At 39.7% G+C, this 22,721-nt stretch overlaps 1 protein-coding gene across 1 annotated transcript; it reads right to left on the bottom strand.

Moving 5' to 3' along the window:
* Positions 1-1,874: 1,874 nt before the first annotated feature.
* Positions 1,875-22,401, bottom strand: LOC123774710 (uncharacterized). The gene is made up of 6 exons (XM_045769224.2): positions 22,371-22,401; positions 14,758-15,193; positions 14,437-14,639; positions 6,349-6,510; positions 4,055-4,186; positions 1,875-2,339 (listed from the first exon to the last, which is right to left on the bottom strand). Exons 2-6 carry the CDS (start codon positions 15,166-15,168, stop codon positions 2,240-2,242), a joined length of 1,008 nt encoding a protein of 335 aa, XP_045625180.2. The 5' UTR covers positions 15,169-15,193; positions 22,371-22,401; the 3' UTR covers positions 1,875-2,239.
* Between the last annotated feature and the right edge of the window lie 320 nt (positions 22,402-22,721).

Genomic DNA, 22,721 nt, shown 5'->3' with positions numbered 1-22,721 from the left:
TACTACTTATATTTATCACACACACATGCCCAGGACACAGCCAGTAGCTGTGTCCTGGGCAGTAATTAACTCACAGATGAACTGTGAGTTAATTACTGCTAGATGAACAGGGGGAATTAAGGTGACCCATTTGTTTTCGACTCCGCCGGGAATTGAAACCGGACCATTAGGACTATGACCGGCCCCAAGCGCTGTCCACTCAGCCCCCTTTACTCACCAAGTTATGCTTGCGGGGGGTTGAGCTCTGGCTTTTTGTTCCGTGTGTGTGTGTGTGTGTGTGTGTGTGTGTGTGTGTGTGTGTGTGTGTGTGTGTGTGTGTGTGTGTGTGTGTGTGTGTGTGTGTGTGTGTATACACCTAGTTGTGCTTGCGGGGGTTGAGCTCTGCTCTTTCGGCCCGCCTCTCAACTGTTACTAACTATCTTTTTTCTCCACGCACAGGAAGCAGCCCGTAGCAGCTGTCTAACTCCCAGGTACCTATTTACTGTTAGGTAACAGGCGCATCAGGGTTAAGGAAACTCTGTCCATCTGTCTCCGCCGCGTGCGGGGATCGAACCCCGGTCCCTAGGTCCACGAGTCGAGCACTGTCCACTAGGCCACCCAGTGTGTGTGTGTGTGTGCTCACCTAGTTGTGCCTGGGGGGATGAGCTTTAGCTCTTTGGTTCCGCCTTTCAACTGATGGTTATCTTGAGATTATTTCGGGGCTTAGCGTCCCCGTTGCCCGGTCCTCGACCAGGCCACCTTTTTGTTACACACCCCCAGTAAGCAGCCCGTAACAGCTGTCTAACTCCCAGGTACCTATTTACTGTTAAGTAACTGGGACATCAAGGTGAAAGAAACTCTGTTCACTTGCTTTCGTCTCCACCGGGGATCGAACCCAGAACCTCAGGACTACGAATCTCAAACGCTGTCCTCTTAGCTGTCAGGCCCTCTTGTATGATGGACACATTCTTGAGCCTATTGGGCTCTATCAAATCTACATTTGAAACTGTGTATGGAGTTTGCCTCCACCACATGACTGCCTAATACATTACATTTGTTAACTACTCTGACACTGAAAAAATCTTTCTACTGTCTCTGGCTCATTTGGGCACTTAGTTTTCACCTGTGTCCCCTTGTTCGTGTTACACCCATGCTAAATAGTTTGTCTTTGTCCACCCAGTCAATTCCATTGAGAATTTTGTAGGTGGTGATCATGTTTCTCCTTACTCTTCTGTCTTCCAGGGACGTGAGGTTTAGCTTTCGTAACCTTTCCACGTAGCTCATACCTCTCAGTTCTGGGACCAGTTTGGTGGTATACCTCTGAATCTTCTCTAACTTTGTCTTGTGTTTAACTAGGTATGGACTCCAGGCTGGACCTGCATACTCCAGGATTGGTCTGACATAAGTGGTATATAAGGTTCTGAATAATTCATTACACAAGTTCATAAAGGCTGTGTATTTACTATTTGTATCTGCAGAATCGAACTATTAGCTCTTGAACCCCACCTTTCCAACCAATTTATTTTTCCTCTATTATGTCTACTACATATATTTCTCTCTAACACGCACACACATCCCCAGGAAGCAGCCTGTAGCAGCTGTCTAACTCCCAGGTACCTATTTACTGCTAGATGAACAGGCGCACCAGGGTGAAAGAAACTCTGCCCATTTGTTTCTACCTCTGCCGGGGATCGAACCCGGGCCCTTAGGACTACGACCCCAGAGCGTTGTCCACTCAGCCATGAAGCCCCTGTGTGTGTGTGTGTGTGTTTGTGTGCGTGTGTGTCAAAGATCAGCCAGTTTAGGAAAATATTCTATGGCTATCTTGTATAAACCTGATATAACTACTTGATACAGACCGGAATTTGGGGAAATAAAGATACTGTCAGTAGTAGGCGTGTTCTTTTATGATTATCACACATTCATCAATACAAACACGCCACAAGAAAAAGTGCGGCGACCCATGGAAGGCGACCCACGGCAGGCGATCCTCCACGGAAGGCAACCCAGGAAAGGCGATCCACGCCAGGCGACCCATGGAAGACGACCCACAGCACGTGACCCATGGAAGGTTACCCGCGGCAGGCGATCCAAGGCAGGTGACCCAAGGAAGGCGACCTACGGCAAGCGATCCGCGAAAGGGGACCCAGGGATGGCGACCCACGGCAGCGGTCCAGGGAAGGCGACCCAGGAAAAGCGACCCACGGCAGGCGACCCACAGTAGGCGACCCGGCCAGGGCAGTGGACCCAGGGAAGGGTGTCAACAGTTGGTGAAGAGTCTGTGTGTCTGACGGAGATGGTGTGAGCCAGACCTCTCATCTAGAAAGTCTGGCTGTGTTCGCAGCTGGTGCGGCGTTAACCTGTTGCGGATAGGTTTACATAAGAGGGTGAGAGTGAGAGGCTAGCTCTCTAGAAAATCAAAAAGAGACTATAATAGGAAACAACAGAGAATATGAACAAACAAACAGAGAATATAACAACACAAGACATAATGACCTTCATAACTAGCAAATTATAAGAAGCTGAAGGAAGATTTATTTCACCTCGAAGAGATAAAAGAGCCAAGGTAAAAAAAAAATACCCCTGGTTTAACAGGCTTGCTAGGGGGGGGGGAAGAAGTAAACGGGAATGGAAGAAAAAACGGGAGCATAGAATACAGTATATACATGAGTGAAATTAATACACGGTAATTCGCAACGTACTAGAGAAGCAGTATGATAATAACATAGCAACCAAGGCCAAGGATCAGCATAACTGCTATATACCAACACGAGAAGGAAGATGTCAGTAAATGATCAAGTTATCATACAGGCTTTAGAAAAGAAAACGAGGAAGTGTGTGTGAAGAATATAATAAAACCTAGGAAATTTTCAAGCTGAAACCAGAGCTGCTCCTAGATCTACGATTTCAAAGGGAATAGACACCATCCTTTAATTTACTACTCTCAAAAATCCTTTGACTATGTTAATTACCACAAGTCTGAGCCATACTATCATCATATTATCTAGTATAATAATGACTTAACACTTACCATTAAGTTAGTAATAAGAAGCTTCTGAGCATTTTATGTTAATGTATCTTTCTATTCTGTTTGTCTATATGTCTTGGGTCTGGGAACCTAAAAGTTTCGATGGTGCTGTCACCTTACTTTCTTAGCTAATCAGAGGAGAATTTTATTGAATGGAAAATCCAAGATAAGATGACGATTTTCTTAGGGAACCAGGATTGGGTCACATTTATAAAGAAATTCATTCTATTCCCAGGAGTCTGGATAAGCAATTATATTGGATAGAGCTGCGTTGTTGAGAACGATTTTTTGTATGCGAGAAAGCCAGCAAATTTTGTTAAAACGTAGTAGAATACTCAGCTACTTGAAGACCTCTACATTTATATCGAGGACGGAAATGGAGCAGAGTTCCCATCTCAGAAAGCTGAGGCATTTTCTAGAAAGATGCTGGTAGAGATACTAAGTGATGGGATATGAGAGAATATACCGACCCAAGGATAAGAAAGCTATGTGGCACTCAGATAGAAACATTACTTTATAGCGTGAAGGTATTCTATTTGATAGTAGTTTGATCCAGGGTTATGGAAATTCGTTATAGGAAATGAAGGTGTAAGACATATTTGTGACGTTTTACTGCAACATTAATTAACGAGCACCATCTTAGGGTATTCTTCTTATTGATGACAGACGTCACAATAGCACTAATAATTAATCTTTAATGATATAATATAATTAGGGACCTGTCTAAGAATTACTTCTATTACCTGTCCTAAGGAAATGATAAATAATCCTTTCGCTGTAACACATTTCTTCTCTTGTTTCTCCATAAGGAGTGGCCCAGAGCCCATGCCCACAGCAGACGCACACCTCAGCCACACTCTGAGGTGTGCCTCTAATCATGTTCACACACTGTCCTACTCTACCCCTTGTGGACGATATCCTTGAGACGTGCCCCCGAGCCCCTGCCACACGTTGCGTTACGCTGCACACAGCAGACGATGTCCCTGAAGTTTGCCCCTAAACCTCTGCCCACACGCTGTGCTACTCTACTCTGTGCGGACGACGTACCTGAGGAAGGTGGAGGGGATGTCGTCCATGGTGGAGGTGCCGCCATAGCCAGGGTACTGGAAGGAAGACACGGCAGGTTGCAGGGAGGGGTAGAGGCCCTCCACATCGTCACGAGGAGCGGCTACGTTGTAGCTGTAGAAGGAAATAAACTTAACACTTATAAATCATTTACAGTTATTATTTAATTAACAACTGCATTATTTGAATGTTATTGGTTTATCTTGTCTTATTTCCTTATTAATTGAAATTGGTACACGGCATTATGCGTCTACCTTAATTTATATGATTCCTTGGTTTGGTTTAGTGTTGCTGTAAGGTGTGTTGCTTTTTATTAAAAAATTATTATTTTTTAATAAACACAGTGCAAGACATTACATTGAGATTAAGGCCTATCAACCTCTTAGTAAGAGGATTATTAAGGCAACACAATTGCTTGCTGACTAACCAGCAAGTATTTTAGTCCTGCCCAGTGGTGTATCAAGGGTCAAGGGAGGGGTACCAATTGGGAAACGCGGCCGGGATTCGAACCCGAAATTCTCTAGATTCTGAGTTAAAAACGAACACCCCACTGTACTTCCGGGACCCTTAAAAGTATATGCACCAAGAAGTGAGACACCTTCCAGTGTATATACCGTGACCTTCCTACTTGTGCTTGCCACGGTGACTTACAAATGATTGCGTCAATTCTGACGCCACTGTATCTTACACCAGGGAGTGCTCTTTTTTAAGATATAGTTCAACCTTTCTCCCGCCGCCTAGCACAAAAATATTATTATATCCTCTCGATTCTACACACCACATATTCAACATGTAGCCTCATAGATAAATAATAATTACCACATTCAAGGAGTGTAGCATCATAGGTTCATGGTGCCATGGTGGTTCATAGCACCGAACCACCACTTAATAAGACCTAGAGATATTCGTGACTACATTATACTGTATAAACAAATGCATTCTCTCTTTTACAACAAAAAACTAATGTTTATCCTTCTAGATAGAGTTGAAACACTGAAGCAATGATATTGTTGTTGTTCTTTTAGATACAGCTACTCGGAACAAAAAGCTCCAAGTAGCACGGGGCTATGCTGAACCCTTTGATTTTTTATTGTTGCCGCCAGAGGCGGCTAGTTTATTATGCACCCCATTCTCATCCTTTAAGCAGTAGCGCAAAAAGGATTGCAGAGGGCACAAAGTCTTGATCGAACCTCAACGGAGATTATTATATTAACAATTTCATCTATCCTTCACACCTTATAATTATAATGTCAGATAGTTACAGAGAATATTCTAGTTCAATAGCTATATATTTACAATTAATCATTATACATTAATGGTAGGTCTTATCCGTAATGGACTTATCTGACACAGGAGCGGGGCTGTAACTGGCACTGAAGCAAACACAACAAATTATATACGTCAGGGGAATAACGTGAACACCGTATGTATTTCCTTATCATGTGATGGACAAATTTAGGTTGTCTTACTTTGTTCCAAGTTTAGTTATATATTACTAAAATATATAGTTTTAAAAACTATTTTAAAGTAAAAAGTAAAGTAAAGTAAAAGTAAAGTAAAAAAAAAAGTAAAAAACAAAAAATTATTCCAGCTGTCTATAAGGAAATTGGAATTGCATCGTAAAGCGTGGAAATGTTTGTTTAATTTGTCCTTGAAATTTTGCAATGATGTTTTTGTCATTAGTGTTATTTCTATTATATTTTTATTATTATTTCTATTATTTGTTTTCATTGTTATTTATATTATTTGTTTTCATTATTATTTATATTATTTGTTTTATTGTTATTTATATTATTTGTTTTCATTGTTATTTATATTACTTCTATCAGTTACTATTATTGGCGTAGTTGATTCTGCTGTTGTCATTCGCAACCATTGTCTTATAGCTCTGAATACTGCATTGTCTTCGGAAGCCATTAAGGTTTTATTCTAATCTGTACAAAGATCATAGCAATAACTTGCAGCTTAGTGTAGAAATGAGTACAGAGGCGCAGGTCACGCCACGCACAGACTTTAAGCCAAACTTTCAAGCAATCAAAAACTATTTGAACACAAAAAGGGTACAAAAGATCATTAATGAATTTACTATAATTAAATAAAAATGCTGCCATTTGTCAACTAGACCTTCCTGTCGTCTGCTAGCGTAGGAATGAAGTAAAAGTACAAACTTTTGAAAACAAGTATGAAACGTCATCTATAACGGGAGGTTAGGAAATGGGGTTTCGTACTTAAACCTTCATCGTTATAAACTCAACGCAATAAAGATCGTTATTCACCTGTTGGCGTAGACGGAGTAAAAGGACCTGTCCTCGGCAGGGGGAAGGTGTGGAGAGGAGTTAGCGGTGAAGCCCGAGGTCCTGCAGGAGCGTCCTACTGTTACGCGCTCGTCCACGGCCGCCTGGTCCCCCATCACCCACTGGTACATCAACCGCTCCGACCTGCCACCAGGGAAGACATGGAGGGAGACTTGTAATCATGGGGGCTGTTCTTATCTCCTTGTGTTTGCGGGGATCTATGCACTCACAAATATTACAATGACAAGTTTCAACTTCTACTCAAACTCAAATTGAAAGTCCCGTTGCCAATAGGCTAAGTTGCCTAAAAACAGTTTTTCTGAAATTATCTTTTTCTATTTTTGTTTCTTGTGGAATGATGTATCATTATATTATATTATATTTAATAATATAATATATATATATATATATATATATATATATATATATATATATATATATATATATATATATATATATATATATATATATATATTATATATATATATATATATTATTAAATATGACCGAAAAAGTAAGATTAATAATTCTAACACGAATTTTCTCAATCTTTCGTACATTATGCTTCACTGTTGGAGGTAAATCAAAAATCACTTCTCCAAAATTCATTTTTATTTCTAGTCTGACGCGACACGGGCGCGTTTCGTAAAACTTATTACATTTTCAAAGACTTCACAAATACACAACTGATTAGAACTTGCGTTTCCCTTATTTTATATCTACATTTGAGTGAGGTGGGAAGGGTGATGTGGCATTACATTTGAGTGAGGTGGGAAGGATGATGTGGCATTAACACAAGACAGAACACTAGAGGATATTAATAGGGTATTAAAAGTATCAACACAAGACAGAACAGAAACAATGGGTATTGAATAGAAGTGTTTGTAGAAAGCCTATTGGTCCATATTTCTTGATGCTTCTATATTGGAGCGGAGTCTTGAGGTGGGTAGAATATAGTTGTGCAATAATTGGCTGTTGATTGCTGGTGTTGACTTCTTGATGTGTAGTGCCTCGCAAACGTCAAGCCGCCTGCTATCGCTGTATCTATCGATGATTTCTGTGTTGTTTACTAGGATTTCTCTGGCGATGGTTTGGTTATGGGAAGAGATTATATGTTCCTTAATGGAGCCCTGTTGTTTATGCATCGTTAAACGCCTAGAAAGAGATGTTGTTGTCTTGCCTATATACTGGGTTTTTTGGAGCTTACAGTCCCCAAGTGGGCATTTGAAGGCATAGACGACGTTAGTCTCTTTTAAAGCGTTCTGTTTCGTGTCTGGAGAGTTTCTCAGACACGAAACAGAACGCTTTAAAAGAGACTAACGTCGTCTATGCCTTCAAATGCCCACTTGGGGACTGTAAGCTCCAAAAAACCCAGTATATAGGCAAGACAACAACATCTCTTTCTAGGCGTTTAACGATGCATAAACAACAGGGCTCCATTAAGGAACATATAATCTCTTCCCATAACCAAACCATCGCCAGAGAAATCCTAGTAAACAACACAGAAATCATCGATAGATACAGCGATAGCAGGCGGCTTGACGTTTGCGAGGCACTACACATCAAGAAGTCAACACCAGCAATCAACAGCCAATTATTGCACAACTATATTCTACCCACCTCAAGACTCCGCTCCAATATAGAAGCATCAAGAAATATGGACCAATAGGCTTTCTACAAACACTTCTATTCAATACCCATTGTTTCTGTTCTGTCTTGTGTTGATACTTTTAATACCCTATTAATATCCTCTAGTGTTCTGTCTTGTGTTAATGCCACATCATCCTTCCCACCTCACTCAAATGTAATGCCACATCACCCTTCCCACCTCACTCAAATGTAGATATAAAATAAGGGAAACGCAAGTTCTAATCAGTTGTGTGTTTGTGAAGTCTTTGAAAATGTAATAAGTTTTACGAAACGCGCCCGTGTCGCGTCAGACTAGAAATAAAAATGAATTTTGGAGAAGTGATTTTTGATTTACCTCCAACAGTGAAGCATAATGTACGAAAGATTGAGAAAATTCGTGTTAGAATTATTAATCTTACTTTTTCGGTCATATTTAATAATATATGTCTACATGAAAGACTGCTACCAAAATATATATATATATATATATATATATATATATATATATATATATATATATATATATATATATATATATATATATATATATATATATATATATATATATATATATATATATATGTCGTACCTAGTAGCCAGAACGCACTTCTCAGCCTACTATGCAAGGCCCGATTTGCCTAATAAGCCAAGTTTTCATGAATTAATTGTTTTTCATCAACCTAACCTACCTAACCTAACCTAACCTAACTTTTTTGGCTACCTAACCTAACCTAACCTATAAAGATAGGTCAGGTTAGGTTAGGTAGGGTTGGTTAGGTTCGGTCATATATCTACGTTAATTTTAACTCCAATAAAAAAAATTGACCTCATACATAATGAAATGGGTAGCTTTATCATTTCATAAGAAAAAAAATAGAGAAAATATATTAATTCAGGAAAATTTGGCTTATTAGGCAAATCGGGCCTTGCATAGTAGGTCAAAAAGTGCGTTCTGGCTACTAGGTACGACATATATATATATATAAATATATATATATATATATATATATATATATATATATATATATATATATATATATATATATATATATATATATATATATATGTCGTACCTAATAGCCAGAACGCACTTCTCAGCCTACTATGCAAGGCCCGATTTGCCTAATAAGCCAAGGTCAAATAAGGTAGGTCAAAAAGTGCGTTCTGGCTACTAGGTACGACATATATATATATATATATATATATATGTCGTACCTAGTAGCCAGAACGCACTTCTCTGCCTACTATTCAAGGCCCGATTTGCCTAATAAGCCAAGTTTTCATGAATTAATTGTTTTTCGACTACCTAACCTACCTAACCTAATCTAACCTAACTTTTTCGGCCACCTAACCTAACCTAACCTATAAAGATAGGTTAGGTTAGGTTAGGTAGGGTTGGTTAGGTTCGGTCATATATCTACGTTAATTGTAACTCCAATAAAAAAAAATTGACCTCATACATAATGAAATGGGTAGCTTTATCATTTCATAAGAAAAAAATTAGAGAAAATATATTAATTCAGGAAAACTTGGCTTATTAGGCAAATCGGGCCTTGAATAGTAGGCTGAGAAGTGCGTTCTGGCTACTAGGTACGACATATATATATATATATATATATATATATATATATATATATATATATATATATATATATATGTCGTACCTAATAGCCAGAACGCACTTCTCAGCCTACTATTCAAGGCCCGATTTGCCTAATAAGCCAAATTTTCCTGAATTAATATATTTACTATAATTTTTTTCTTATGAAATGATAAAGCAACCCTTTTCTCTATGTATGAGGTCAATTTTTTATTATTGGAGTTAAAATTAACGTAGATATATGACCGAACCTAACCAACCCTACCTAACCTAACCTAACCTATATTTATAGGTAAGGTTAGGTTAGGTAGCCAAAAAAGCTAGGTTAGGTTAGGTTAGGTAGGTTAGGTAGACGAAAAAACATTTATTCATGAAAACTTGGCTTATTAGGCAAATCGGGCCTTGAATAGTAGGCTGAGAAGTGCGTTCTGGCTATTAGGTACGACATATATATATATATATATATATATATATATATATATATATATATATATATATATATATATATATATATATGTCGTACCTAATAGCCAGAACTCACTTCTCAGCCTACTATGCAAGGCCCGATTTGCCTAATAAGCCAAGTTTTCCTGAATTAATATATTTTCTCTAATTCTTTTCTTATGAAATGATAAAGCTACCCATTTCATTATGTATGAGGTCAATTGTTTTTTATTGGAGATAAAATTAAAGTAGATATATGACCGAACCTAACCAACCCTACCTAACCTAACCTAACCTATCTTTATAGGTTAGGTTAGGTTAGGTAGCCGAAAAAGTTAGGTTAGGTTAGGTTAGGTAGGTTAGGTCGTCGAAAAACAATTAATTCATGAAAACTTGGCTTATTAGGCAAATCAGGCCTTGCATAGTAGGCTGAGAAGTGAGTTCTGGCTACTAGGTACGACATATATATATATATATATATATATATATATATATATATATATATATATATATATATATGTCGTACCTAGTAGCCAGAACTCACTTCTCAGCCTACTATTCAGGGCCCGATTTGCCTAATAAGCCAAGTTTTCCTGAATTAATATATTTACTATAATTTTTTTCTTATGAAATGATAAAGCAACCCTTTTCTCTATGTATGAGGTCAATTTTTTTTTATTGGAGTAAAAATTAACGTAGATATATGACCGAACCTAACCAACCCTACCTAACCTAACCTAACCTATATTTATAGGTAAGGTTAGGTTAGGTAGCCAAAAAAAGCTAGGTTAGGTTAGGTTAGGTAGGTTAGGTAGACGAAAAAACATTAATTCATGAAAACTTGGCTTATTAGGCAAATCGGGCCCTGAATAGTAGGCTGATAAGTGCGTTCTGGCTATTAGGTACGACATATATATATATATATATATATATATATATATATATATATATATATCGTACCTAGTAGCCAGAACGCACCTCTCAGCCTACTATGCAAGGCCCGATTTGCCTAATAAGCCAAGTTTTCATGAATTAATTGCTTTTCGACTACCTAACCTACCTAACCTAACATAACCTTACTTTTTCGGCTACCTAACCTAACCTAACCTATGAAGATAGGTTAGGTTAGGTAAGGTTGGTTAGGTTCGGTCATATATCTTCGTTAATTTTAACTACAATAAAAATAAATTGACCTCATACATAATGAAATGGGTAGCTTTATCATTTCATTAGAAAAAAATTAGAGAAAATATATTACTTCAGGAAAACTTGGCTTATTAGGCAAATTGGGCCTTGCATAGTAGGCTGAGAAGTGCGTTCTGGCTACTAGGTACGACATATATATATATATATATATATATATATATATATATATATATATATATATATATATATATATATATATATATATATATATATATATATATATATATATATATATATGTCGTACCTAATAGCCAGAACGCACTTCTCAGCCTACTATTCAAGGCCCGATTTGCCTAATAAGCCAAGTTTTCATGAATTAATGTTTTTTCGTCTACCTAACCTACCTAACCTAACCTAACCTAGCTTTTTTTGGCTACCTAACCTAACCTTACCTATAAATATTGGTTAGGTTAGGTTAGGTAGGGTTGGTTAGGTTCGGTCATATATCTACGTTAATTTTAACTCCAATAAAAAAAAATTGACCTCATACATAGAGAAAAGGGTTGCTTTATCATTTCATTAGAAAAAAAATATAGTAAATATATTAATTCAGGAAAACTTGGCTTATTAGGCAAATCGGGCCTTGAATAGTAGGCTGAGTAGTGAGTTCTGGCTACTAGGTACGACATATATATATATATGTCGTACCTAGTAGCCAGAACGCACTTCTCAGCCTACTATACAAGGCCCAATTTGCCTAATAAGCCAAGTTTTCCTGAATTAATATATTTTCTCTAATTTTTTTCTTATGAAATGATAAAGCTACCCATTTCATTATGTATGAGGTCAATTTTTTTTTATTGGAGTTAAAATTAACGTAGATATATGACCGAACCTAACCAACTTTACCTAACCTAACCTAATTTATCCCTATAGGTTAGGTTCGGTTAGGTAGCCGAAAAAGTTAGGTTAGGTTAGGTTAGGTAGGTTAGGTCGTCGAAAAACAATTAATTCATGAAAACTTGGCTTATTAGGCAAATCGGGCCTAGCATAGTAGGCTGAGAAGTGCGTTCTGGCTACTAGGTACGACATATATATATATATATATATATATATATATATATATATATATATATATATATATATATATGTCGTACCTAGTAGCCAGAATGCACTTCTCGGCCTACTATGCAAGGCCCGATTTGCCTAATAAGCCAAGTTTTCCTGAATTAATATATTATTTTAATTTTTTTTCTTATGAAATTATAGAGCTACCCATTTCATTATGTATGAGGTCAATTTTTTTTATTGGAGTTAAAATTAACGTAGATATATGACCGAACCTAACCAACCCTACCTAACCTAACCTAACCTATCTTTATGGGTTAGGTTAGGTTAGGTAGCCGAAAAAGCTAGGTTAGGTTAGGTTAGGTAGGTTAGGTAGTCGAAAAACAATTAATTCATGAAAACTTGGCTTATTAGGCAAATCGGGCCTTGCATAGTAGGCTGAGAAGTGCGTTCTGGCTACTAGGTACGACATATATATATATATATATATATATATATATATATATATATATATATATGTCGTACCTAGTAGCCAGAACTCACTTTTTGGCCTACTATTCAAGGCCCGATTTGCCTAATAAGCCAAGTTTTCCTGAATTAATATATTTTTTCTAATTTTTTTCTTATGAAATGATAAAGCTACCCATTTCATTATGTATGAGGTCAATTTTTTTTTATTGGAGTTAAAATTAACGTAGATATATGACCGAACCTAACCAACCCTACCTAACCTAACCTAACCTATCTTTATAGGTTAGGTTTGGTTAGGTAGCCGAAAAAGTTAGGTTAGGTTAGGTTAGGTAGGTTAGGTAGTCGAAAAACAATTAATTCATGAAAACTTGGCTTATTAGGCAAATCGGGCCTTGCATAGTTGGCTGAGAAGTGCGTTCTGGCTACTAGGTACGACATATATATATATATATATATATATATATATATATATATATATATATATATATATATATATATATATATATATATAAAATAGAGAAAATATATTATTTCAGGAAAACTTGGCTTATTAGGCAAATCGGGCTTTGCATAGTAGGCTGAGAAATGCGTTCTGGCTACTAGGTACGACATATATATATATATATATATATATATATATATATATATATATATATATATATATATATATATATATATATATATATATATATATATATATATATATATATATATATATATATATATATACATTATATCATATACGAATATAATTGTATTTATAATTGTACGAATTAGTCCAGTCAGTTGAATGATTACAAATACCTAAGTGAAGAAACAAGACACTGGACTCTTGACCTGTTCTTATACAATACTATATTTGTGCTCTTGTATTCTCTAGTTAAGATGTTCACCTGATTGGCCAACATAGAACTTATTAAATTATTTATATGGAATTTTATGCACACAACCATTGCAACTATTTGGGGAATTTTTTGTTTTTATACAAAGATTGTAGTTGCAAGGTTATGGGTAATTCTACTTGACGTGTTATCACATATTCACTAATTAATTAGACGTTAAGTGTATGGAGGAGTGTGCTAAGCTCCTAGTGATTTCATTAAGTATGTTTTATACACGTTGCCTTGTATTTTTCATAGTGCCTTGCTGGTTCATTAAATTTCTATGACCTTGTTCAGTACTCCAGGTTCTACGGGGGTTTATTCTTGATATTATGTGTTTGTGTTTATTAGTTTTATTATACAGACGGCACGGAGTCCGTTATTTAAATTAAATCCTTATATATGTACTGGAGTTCTGTTTAATGTGAGCCTTACTCTAGCCATAACAAAAATATTAGGAAACCAACCCAAACATCTCGCCTTGTCCTGGGTTTTAATTCAGGACTAATCGATTGCGAACTGACTGCACTATCTACTGCACTGCAGGCCAGCTATGCCTATATATCGCCTAGGCCCATGCACTCACATTCCTCACTTAAGACCAGCCATTATATTCTTAATATAGACCGTAGAAACAAAATGAAATATGTGCCATTAACTTTTAAAACCTATGATACTCTGGAAAGAAACATCTGTTAAACTGTGGATATAATATCTCGAACTCGCCTTTAATATAAATTTAATGACTGCTGAGAAACATCCTGGTTTGCCCGGCGCTCAAAGCTTGCCCGAGAGGCCAATACAAGGACAGGAACGATAGCGAGTACTTACGGTATCTTGTTGAGGGGATCACAAAGGTTGAGGTACTCCATGGGGTCCGTCCGTCGTAGCCGCTCCACCACGGGCGCCGGGGTGCTCCAGCGGTCACTCTGTGGGTGGAGCAACGCCCGCCCCACTTGGCCGCCCTTCTTGACGTAGCCGCCCACTTGGCCGGCGGGCACGGTATCCCGCGCCACCCACCCCACGCCCTCAAACTACCGAACGATATTATCATAAATATTTCAAAAATGATCAATTTTCATTATATCATTGTATAGACATGACGACATGCACAGGTGATGATGAAGACAACTGTATGCACCGTCCACCCACCTGTTCGTAGAGTTCTCGCCCCCTCGCCCTGCCTGTGGCGAGGCCAGGCTCCTGACCCGGGGTGCTGTAGGCGCCACCAGAGTAATCAGGGTAGTTGTGGCGGTACATGGAGGTGTAGTCTGGAAGGGTGGAGGCTGCAAGAGGCACTCCCAGCCAGTCTACTTCAGCCACCTCCTCCTCCGCCTCCTGCTGGGGTCTCACCTCATGTACGGTGTTCTTCCTCAGGCTCTCCACCACCACCTGCGTCTCCTGGTGGGGTTTAGTTGTGATGTTTTCATCGACAAAGCGGACTCCGGGAAAGTCTAATGCAGCTGCTGGTTTTTCTTTTCCTGCAGGAGGCATTAGGCCGAGCACCAACGGGTCCCGCGCGCCAGCCCTGACGGCGCCGTCTTCTCCCGCGTCCTCCGCCATGTTGCGCTCCTCCCAGGCACCACGACTATAAATATGGACGCTCTAGAACTTCGCGTTATGAACAAAATAATAAAAACAAAATTGTTTTTACAATTGAAAAAATATATATGTTTAAAGTCTGAACATAAAACAGAATTACATTTCAACTAAATCCAATTACAGGAATAAATTAATATATGTTGTTGATAGCGGGACGACGACGGTCAAGGGATCAGACGCGACCGAAATGAATGTACTTGTGTATTTATGTATGAAGATCTGATAACAATTTTGATTTACACTATACTGCCATGCGAGAATGACCAAATATCAATAGATTAGCCTATAAAATCAATAGATTTTGAAATATTATTAATGTTCAACTTAGACTCGGTAATATGTATGTTTGGGATTTGGCATTATCAGCAGATCTAGATCTAATTAAAGGTAACTGTGACAGCCAAATTATTTGCATGCCTTGCATCATTATGTATGGAATTGTAAATTAAAATTGAATTTATAGATAATTCTATCATAAATCTTCACCAAATATGCATGTATTTTATTCAAAATTATCTACTGCCAGAAAATGTAGCAAGTAATACCCAGTTTGCTAACTGTAGGTAGTACATCCAGATAATATGATGTAACCTTTCCATCGCCGTTAACTGTATGACTGTGGGGGTGCATGAGAGGCAAATTGAAATTGTACGTAACTGTAATCGGATTACCCAATAGGCCAAGTAGGGCACGGCCTGGGGACCCCCCTATCAGCATCAGGGGGTGCCCCACCAGCACCATGGGGGGGGGGCCACCAACACCAGGGGGGCCACCAATACCAGGGGGGGTTTGGCACCAGCACCAGGGGTGCTCACCAACACCATGGGGGCCCACCAACACCAGGGGGGCCCACCAACACCCGGGGGGCCCCACCAACACCAGAGGGGTGTACCCATCACCACCAGGGGTGCCCACCAGCACCATGGGGGAGGCCACCAACACCAGGGGGGGCCACCAACACCAGGGGGGAGGGGCACCAATACGAGGGGGGTTTGGCACCAACACCAGGGATGCTCACCAACACCATGGGGACCAACCAACATTAGGGGGGGGCCACCAACACCAGGGGGGCCCCACCAACGCCAGAGGGGTGTACCCATCACCACCAGGGAGGCCCACCAGCAAGAGAGGGGCCCACCAACACCAGCACCAAGAGGTCCACCAGCACTTTTTCTGTACTTATGTAAGTATTGACATACGACCTCAATGCAATCTGCAAAGTTATGCATAATATAACTTTGGTAATTACAGTGTAACTTGCTTAGCTGAAACGAATTTTAGGGTTCATTTCCACAACCCAAAAATATGCACTTCTGTAACATTTTCGACTGCAGCTCACAGGATGGGCGTCGGGTGCGAAGTGAGCTAAATTGTAAATGAATGAATAACGTCACAAATATAGAGGTGACAATTTAAAACTTCCAATGTAAACATTGAACAACACAAAATTGGAATTATGATAATATTGGTCTACAAAATAGGGTGAGTCCCAGTTACATGACTCCTGTTGTATAGCTAGGTGATGGTTCTTGTGAGTGATGGTTAGTGTGGGTGGTGGTTGGTGTGAGTGATGGTTAGTGTGGGTGGTGGTTGGTGTGGGGGGTGGTGTGGATTGTGGTTGTTGTGAGTGATGGTTGCATGGTACAATGGTTATTTTGGTGTGGTCCCGGTAGTACAGTCGGGTTCGTTCTGTACTAGAAAACTCTAGTACAGTAGAAATAATAGAAAACTCCGGGTTTGAATCCCTGGCGGGACGGAAATGGTTGGGCACATTTCCTTTCTCCTAATGGGCTGTTCACCTAGCAGTAAATAGGTTCTCAGGTCAGCTTGTTGTGGGGTTGCATACTGGGCGGGGTCACAAATTCAACCCTGGGGGTGGGGGTACCTTGATATAAGCCTAACGTGTATGAATACATCTGGCTTCCTGTCCCCGGCATTGGTGATGGTTGGATATATATGTATATATATAACAATAATAATTAATTTTGTTTTGTTGAGGACAGGAAACCTATGTATAATATACTTAAATAACACGCATAGCCTATTTACCCGCAACGCTGCGTGTTAGTGGCTTTGTAAGACTGTAATTCAGTTTCTTTCTTTATTATGCACCCCATACCCATCCCGTGGGCGGTGGTGGAAAGGGTTACAGAGGCACATAATGGGAGACTTTCCATAGTTCGTTTAGCCAAGCAAGTGACAATCTTTTGAAGCTAGTTGCACAATTGTTAATGTTATATATACATGTACATATATATACAATCATTTACACAAATTCATACACATTGATAATCTTTTGTATCACAAGTAATTCAACAAGAGGCTCACAACAGTCACTATACAAGGCATTCTACATCTATGGTGAGTCACACAGTTAATAGTTTTGCTCCACACCCACCCAACTGGGCGGCAGCTTTACAGTCATGTGCATGCATTACCAACAGTAAGCAAATTTTGGATACTTCGCTAAGATTCCTGGCAGTATATCATGATGAATGAAGTACTTACACATTTCTTGGACTCCATTGATAGTGCTATCTCTGAATTCTGCGATTTTTTTCACATTCCATTATATAATGACACAAAGTATGCGAATAGTTCTGCAAACAGAGTTTACATTTAGTCAAATCTACATGACCAGATGTTACAAACTCCCAGAGGTACTTGTAGCCGAGCCTAAGCCTAGCAGTGGTAACATTTAGAAGTCTGCTAACCTCATTGGATGACCCATAGACATGCGGTTCTTCCTGCATAATAGAATGATGATAGATGGAGGAACTGGTGTGAATTTCACTTTGGCTCAAGTCTACGAGATTTTGTTGATGTTCCGGGAACATTACTGCCCGCAGACTGCTCAAAGGCAGTCCAAGAAGGTAATCAATTCCCTCTTTACGAGCAAAAGTCTTGGCCAACTCATCAGTTCTATCATGCATTCGGAGACCAATATAGGAAGGAATCCACAGGAGACAAACTCTGACTCCATTGATTATTTCACCGTATTTGTGTCTAGCTTCGGAGACAAGCACGTTACAGTTATGCCTTGGGGAGCTGAGGGCAGTCAATGATAACAAGAAGTCACTTACAATTAGCGTGTCAACTTTGGATTCATATACGCGCTCGAGTGCAAGGATTATGGCAACCAATTCTGTTTGAAGAGTGGAGGCCCAGTTACTGAGACGCGCTCCACACTCATGGGAGAATGAACCATCTCTCTCTGTCACAACAACTGCACTTCCTGCTGCACCATGGGACTGGTGCAAAGAGCCATCAGTGTAAATAATTTGGGAAAGGGAGCGTTCTCTGACCAATGCATCAATTTGGCTTAAGTCATTGTACTTTGCTTCTTGTCGAAGCAAGGCCTGTTCCTTAATAATCAGGTTCTTGGGTGGGAAAGGGGGAACAGTAATTTGGAAAAGGGTGATCTCCCATGGAGCAGGAAAGTGTTGTTGTTGTCTTTCTTGTTAGAGGTGATGATGAATATTATACATTCTGAGAACAGTGGCGGTTTTGGTAATCCATTTGAAGGGATGCTGACCTTCAAGGAAGAAGGCTTGGAGGGCTTCAGTGCAGGGGTTAGGGTGGGTTAGCCTAAGCATCTTGATACCAATTAAAGCATTAATTTCAGTAATACGATCACTTACACATGAAATATTCAGTTCCTTCCTGATGTTTAGTAATTTAGTTGTACGGGGGCATCCGAGGATAATCCTCATGGCTTCGTTCTGCATGTTTTCCAGTCCTCCAAGCATTCTCTGAGGCACTAGAGCAAACATGGGTGTAGCATAATCGGTCAGAGATCTCATATATGAGAGGTACATCATTTTGCCAATTCTCACATTTGCACCATAGCTTGGATGGTAACCTGCCACAGTCTTGAGAGCACGGAGCCTCTCTCTACATTGGCGACCCAATCTGGCTACAACATTGCGGTACAGTGGAACCTCAAGACCAAGATATTTGTATCTGGTTACATAGTCGAGCAGAGAGCCATCATGCAACTGCACCTTGCGAACAGCCCCACCCCGTCTGGGTGGGCGTCGGTTCAGGATCTTTGTTTTCTCTACTGAGATGACTAAGCCTAGTCATCTCAGACTTGGAACAGTACAGATGACATCCTGTTGGATAGATAGCCTCTTATCCACCGTAGAAGCCATCCTCCAACATTCATTTTAGCAAGTTCGCTCAGAATGACGTGTGGGTTAGCAATGTCAAAGGTTGACTTAAGATCTAGGAAAGTGGTATATGACCTATCAGTATGCAGGGTGAGGAATGTGGTAATACAGTGATGAACACTCTTTCCAACTGGTGAGGGAGATTGGGCGAAAAGCACTCTGCTGGTTAGGTTTAGGAATGGGAATAATAAGACTGTTGGTCCATGACTTTGGAAGCTCCCCAGTTACATAGCTCATATTGTACAATTCAAGCAAGGGATTCCCTGGAACTAGCAGAAGCATACGCAGTATGCCGTAACTCCATCCTCCCCGGGTGATGTAGCTTTGCCTTTATGTAGAGCAGAGTCTAGTTCGTATTCAGCAAGAAACATGCCACAGTCATCCTCTTGATGAAGCATGAAGTCAAGGAGCCTTGCTCTATCAGCATATCTATTATTTAATTAATTTTGTGTAAGTAGAGGAGGACTGTCAAAGCTGGAAGTTGTGGCCCAAGCATCAACAAGCTCATCTGCTCTGTGCAGAGGATTAAGGTGCGTAATCTCTGCAGGCATTTTTCCCTTTGATCTTGTTGATGTCCTTCCATGCCCGACTTAGTGGTGTGTGAGAATTGAGACCACTGACAAAAGTTTCCCACTTTGCCTCAGCTGTACCATACGTTCCCTGGCCTCAGCCAGAGCTGTTTGAAAGAGCCTAAGCATTTCAGCAGTGTGGGTCCTTCTATAAGCTAATCAAAATCATCTGGCAGTGCATTTAAGTGCATGCAATTTAGAATCATTATAATAAGCATAATTGCTATGACCAGTGTAATTTGGGTTACGTGGCCTGGACGATGGATCAAGTGATTCTATAAACTGCTCGGTGGTACCTGTGAGCTCATTGTTAAAATCTTCAACTGATGAAGGCTCAGATGAGCTGTACCATTTTGTTGCACATGAGCAACAAAATTGTCTCGTTGATCGATGGGCACAGCCAGCCTCTTCCGCTTGAGCACTCCGCCGGGGAGAATAGAGCTTCCAATGCTGACAGTGGCTAATATGGCCAGATGATCAGACGCCATATCTGGCACTATTGACGAGGCGCACACGGTGTGGGAGACCTTGACACCGAGACATAGATCAAGAATACCTCCATAGATATGCGTCGGTTCAAGGTCAACCACAACCTGTGCATCATCGTGACTACCTAATAGTGACAACAGTTGGTTGCCGTTACCATTACAGAACTGCGAATTACCAATATTCCTATGTCTAGCGTTATAATCACCTATAATGATGGTAGGCTCAGTCTTAATGCAGATAGGATGGTCAGTATAATTAAACTTATCACGAGGAGCATACAAGTTAAAGATATTGAGGGCAGAGTTCCCCACGTAGATCCTCACATCATGATACTGAAAACCCTTCGGTTGACTTGGCTAGGAGTGGCTGGTGAGGAAGGGACTTCTTAACATACAAAACACAAGAGTGACTGGATTTAAGGTTATAGACAACAAAGGAGGGTAATTTAGGGGGAGGAGACCTGGTGGGAACTCTGCACTCCCAAAGGCAGACGACATCAATGGGCTCGGTCGTCACTTTGTGGTGGAGATCAGGAAGTCTTTTCCTGAGTGATGCCATGTTCCAACTGAGGATACGAAGCATCGTTGTATTGGGGGAGTTTGTGGAGGGATTCATAGTTGATATCTAATACATTAGTCCACAAGAGCTTATATGTGTTTTTATAATCTAGGGAGCTCCTTGCTTTGTTTGATATCACTCCTGGTATCCCTCTTAGTTCCGTGATGCAGCTGGCTGCAAGGCAGTACAGCTGCAATACAGTCTCTCGTTTCTTTATCTATAACAATGTTGTTGATGAACTCTCTAACATCTGTTTGTAAACTTTTTGGAACACTGTTTTTAATAGGCTTTCAAGTTCCGTAGGTCCTAGCTGTGATATATCCTATCCATACCACCACTAGCTAGACGAGTGGTGGTATTTAAGTCACCAGGTGTCTTAGCCTCGCCCACTACATTGCTCTCAGTCCTGGCTGGTGACTGTGGGTTACTGTTCAGGTCACTATACTCACTAGAATGCCAATGTTATGTTATCTCACAAACCCAATGTACCCTCTTGAATATAAATCAATAAAAAAATAACATTAAGGCTTGTATCAATATTCCCCAAGGTCGAACTATTGACCCTTCCCAGGATACAACTCCAGTTGTGTATGATGTTGTTGTTGTTTTATATTTAGCTACTCAGAACGAAATGTTCATGTAGCACGGGCTATAGTGAGCACGCAATTCAGCTCGGTTATTCACGATACTGTGATATTTATAGGCAGTTGTCTAATTCCTGGGTACATATATACTGCTTGGTGAACAGCAGCTTTAGGTGAAAGGAAACTTGTCCACCCATTGTCGAGAACAAAACCATTCGCAGCTATTCTATCCGTTATGAAAGTTAGAATCAACTAACAATAACATGAGAAAGTTTCTCCAAAATATTTTTTGTTTATACAAGAGTTGTTACATACACGATTTTTTTTTTATTCAAGTGTGTGTGTGTGTTTCCGTTTTTAGAGATGTTTCTTTTTTTTTTGAGATATATACAAGAGTTGTTACATTCTTGTACAGCCACTAGTATGCGTAGCGTTTCGGGCAAGTCCTTAATCCTATGGTCCCTGGAATACGATCCCCTGCCGCGAAGAATCGTTTTTTCATCCAAGTACACATTTTACTGTTGCGTTAAACAGAGGCTACAGTTAAGGAATTGCGCCCAGTAAATCCTCCCCGGCCAGGATACGAACCTATGACATAGCGCTCGCGGAACGCCAGGCGAGTGTCTTACCACTACACCACGGAGACTGCATGTTTATCTCGCCATAATTAAGCATCTATGTAGCAGTTACGCAACTGTTATGGGTTGTATTCTGGAAGAGGTCAGTTGCTGGCCAATGGGGGCCTCGATAGGCGACAATGGGGAACAGAAAACTAAAGATAAGTTTCTCACAGCGACTGTGTCTTGGCTCCGTACTTGGTACTTGGCTCCGGCAGCGTCCTCGGTCGTCATGGCAACCACTCAACACCACACCAATACAACAATAAATTATTTGTTTAAATGATGCGAAATATTATATATTGCGGCTAGAATCGTAAATTAGTGCAAATTTATAGAGAAAAAGTAAGAGCATGCATATGAATCATCAACGATACCTATTCTAAACTTATTTTTCCCTCTGATGTTGCTAGACAAGTCAGCACCGAACATATTGCACAGTGCTATTAATTCTTTGTAGCACAAATATTCAATTATTAAGTGTTAATAAAAACTATATTTGCTTGAGTTCAGTTTGCTTGAACA

This window comes from Procambarus clarkii, chromosome 68, assembly GCF_040958095.1.
Source record: "Procambarus clarkii isolate CNS0578487 chromosome 68, FALCON_Pclarkii_2.0, whole genome shotgun sequence".
NCBI classification, from domain to species: domain Eukaryota; kingdom Metazoa; phylum Arthropoda; class Malacostraca; order Decapoda; family Cambaridae; genus Procambarus; species Procambarus clarkii.
The sequence above is the reverse complement of the archived record's forward strand: the minus strand, read 5'-3'. Positions and strand labels throughout refer to the sequence as shown.

What these genes read in the sequence shown, in the direction of transcription:
- LOC123774710 (XM_045769224.2), bottom strand. Translation starts at nt 15,168, where the DNA reads ATGGCGGAGGACGCGGGAGAAGACGGCGCCGTCAGGGCTGGCGCGCGG. An exon ending in GGCGAGAACTCTACGAACAG is followed by an intron (nt 14,640 to 14,757) that starts GTGGGTGGACGG and finishes ATCGTTCGGTAG; the next exon opens with TTTGAGGGCGTGGGGTGGGT. An exon ending in TACTCCGTCTACGCCAACAG is followed by an intron (nt 4,187 to 6,348) that starts GTGAATAACGAT and finishes TTCCTTCTACAG; the next exon opens with CTACAACGTAGCCGCTCCTC.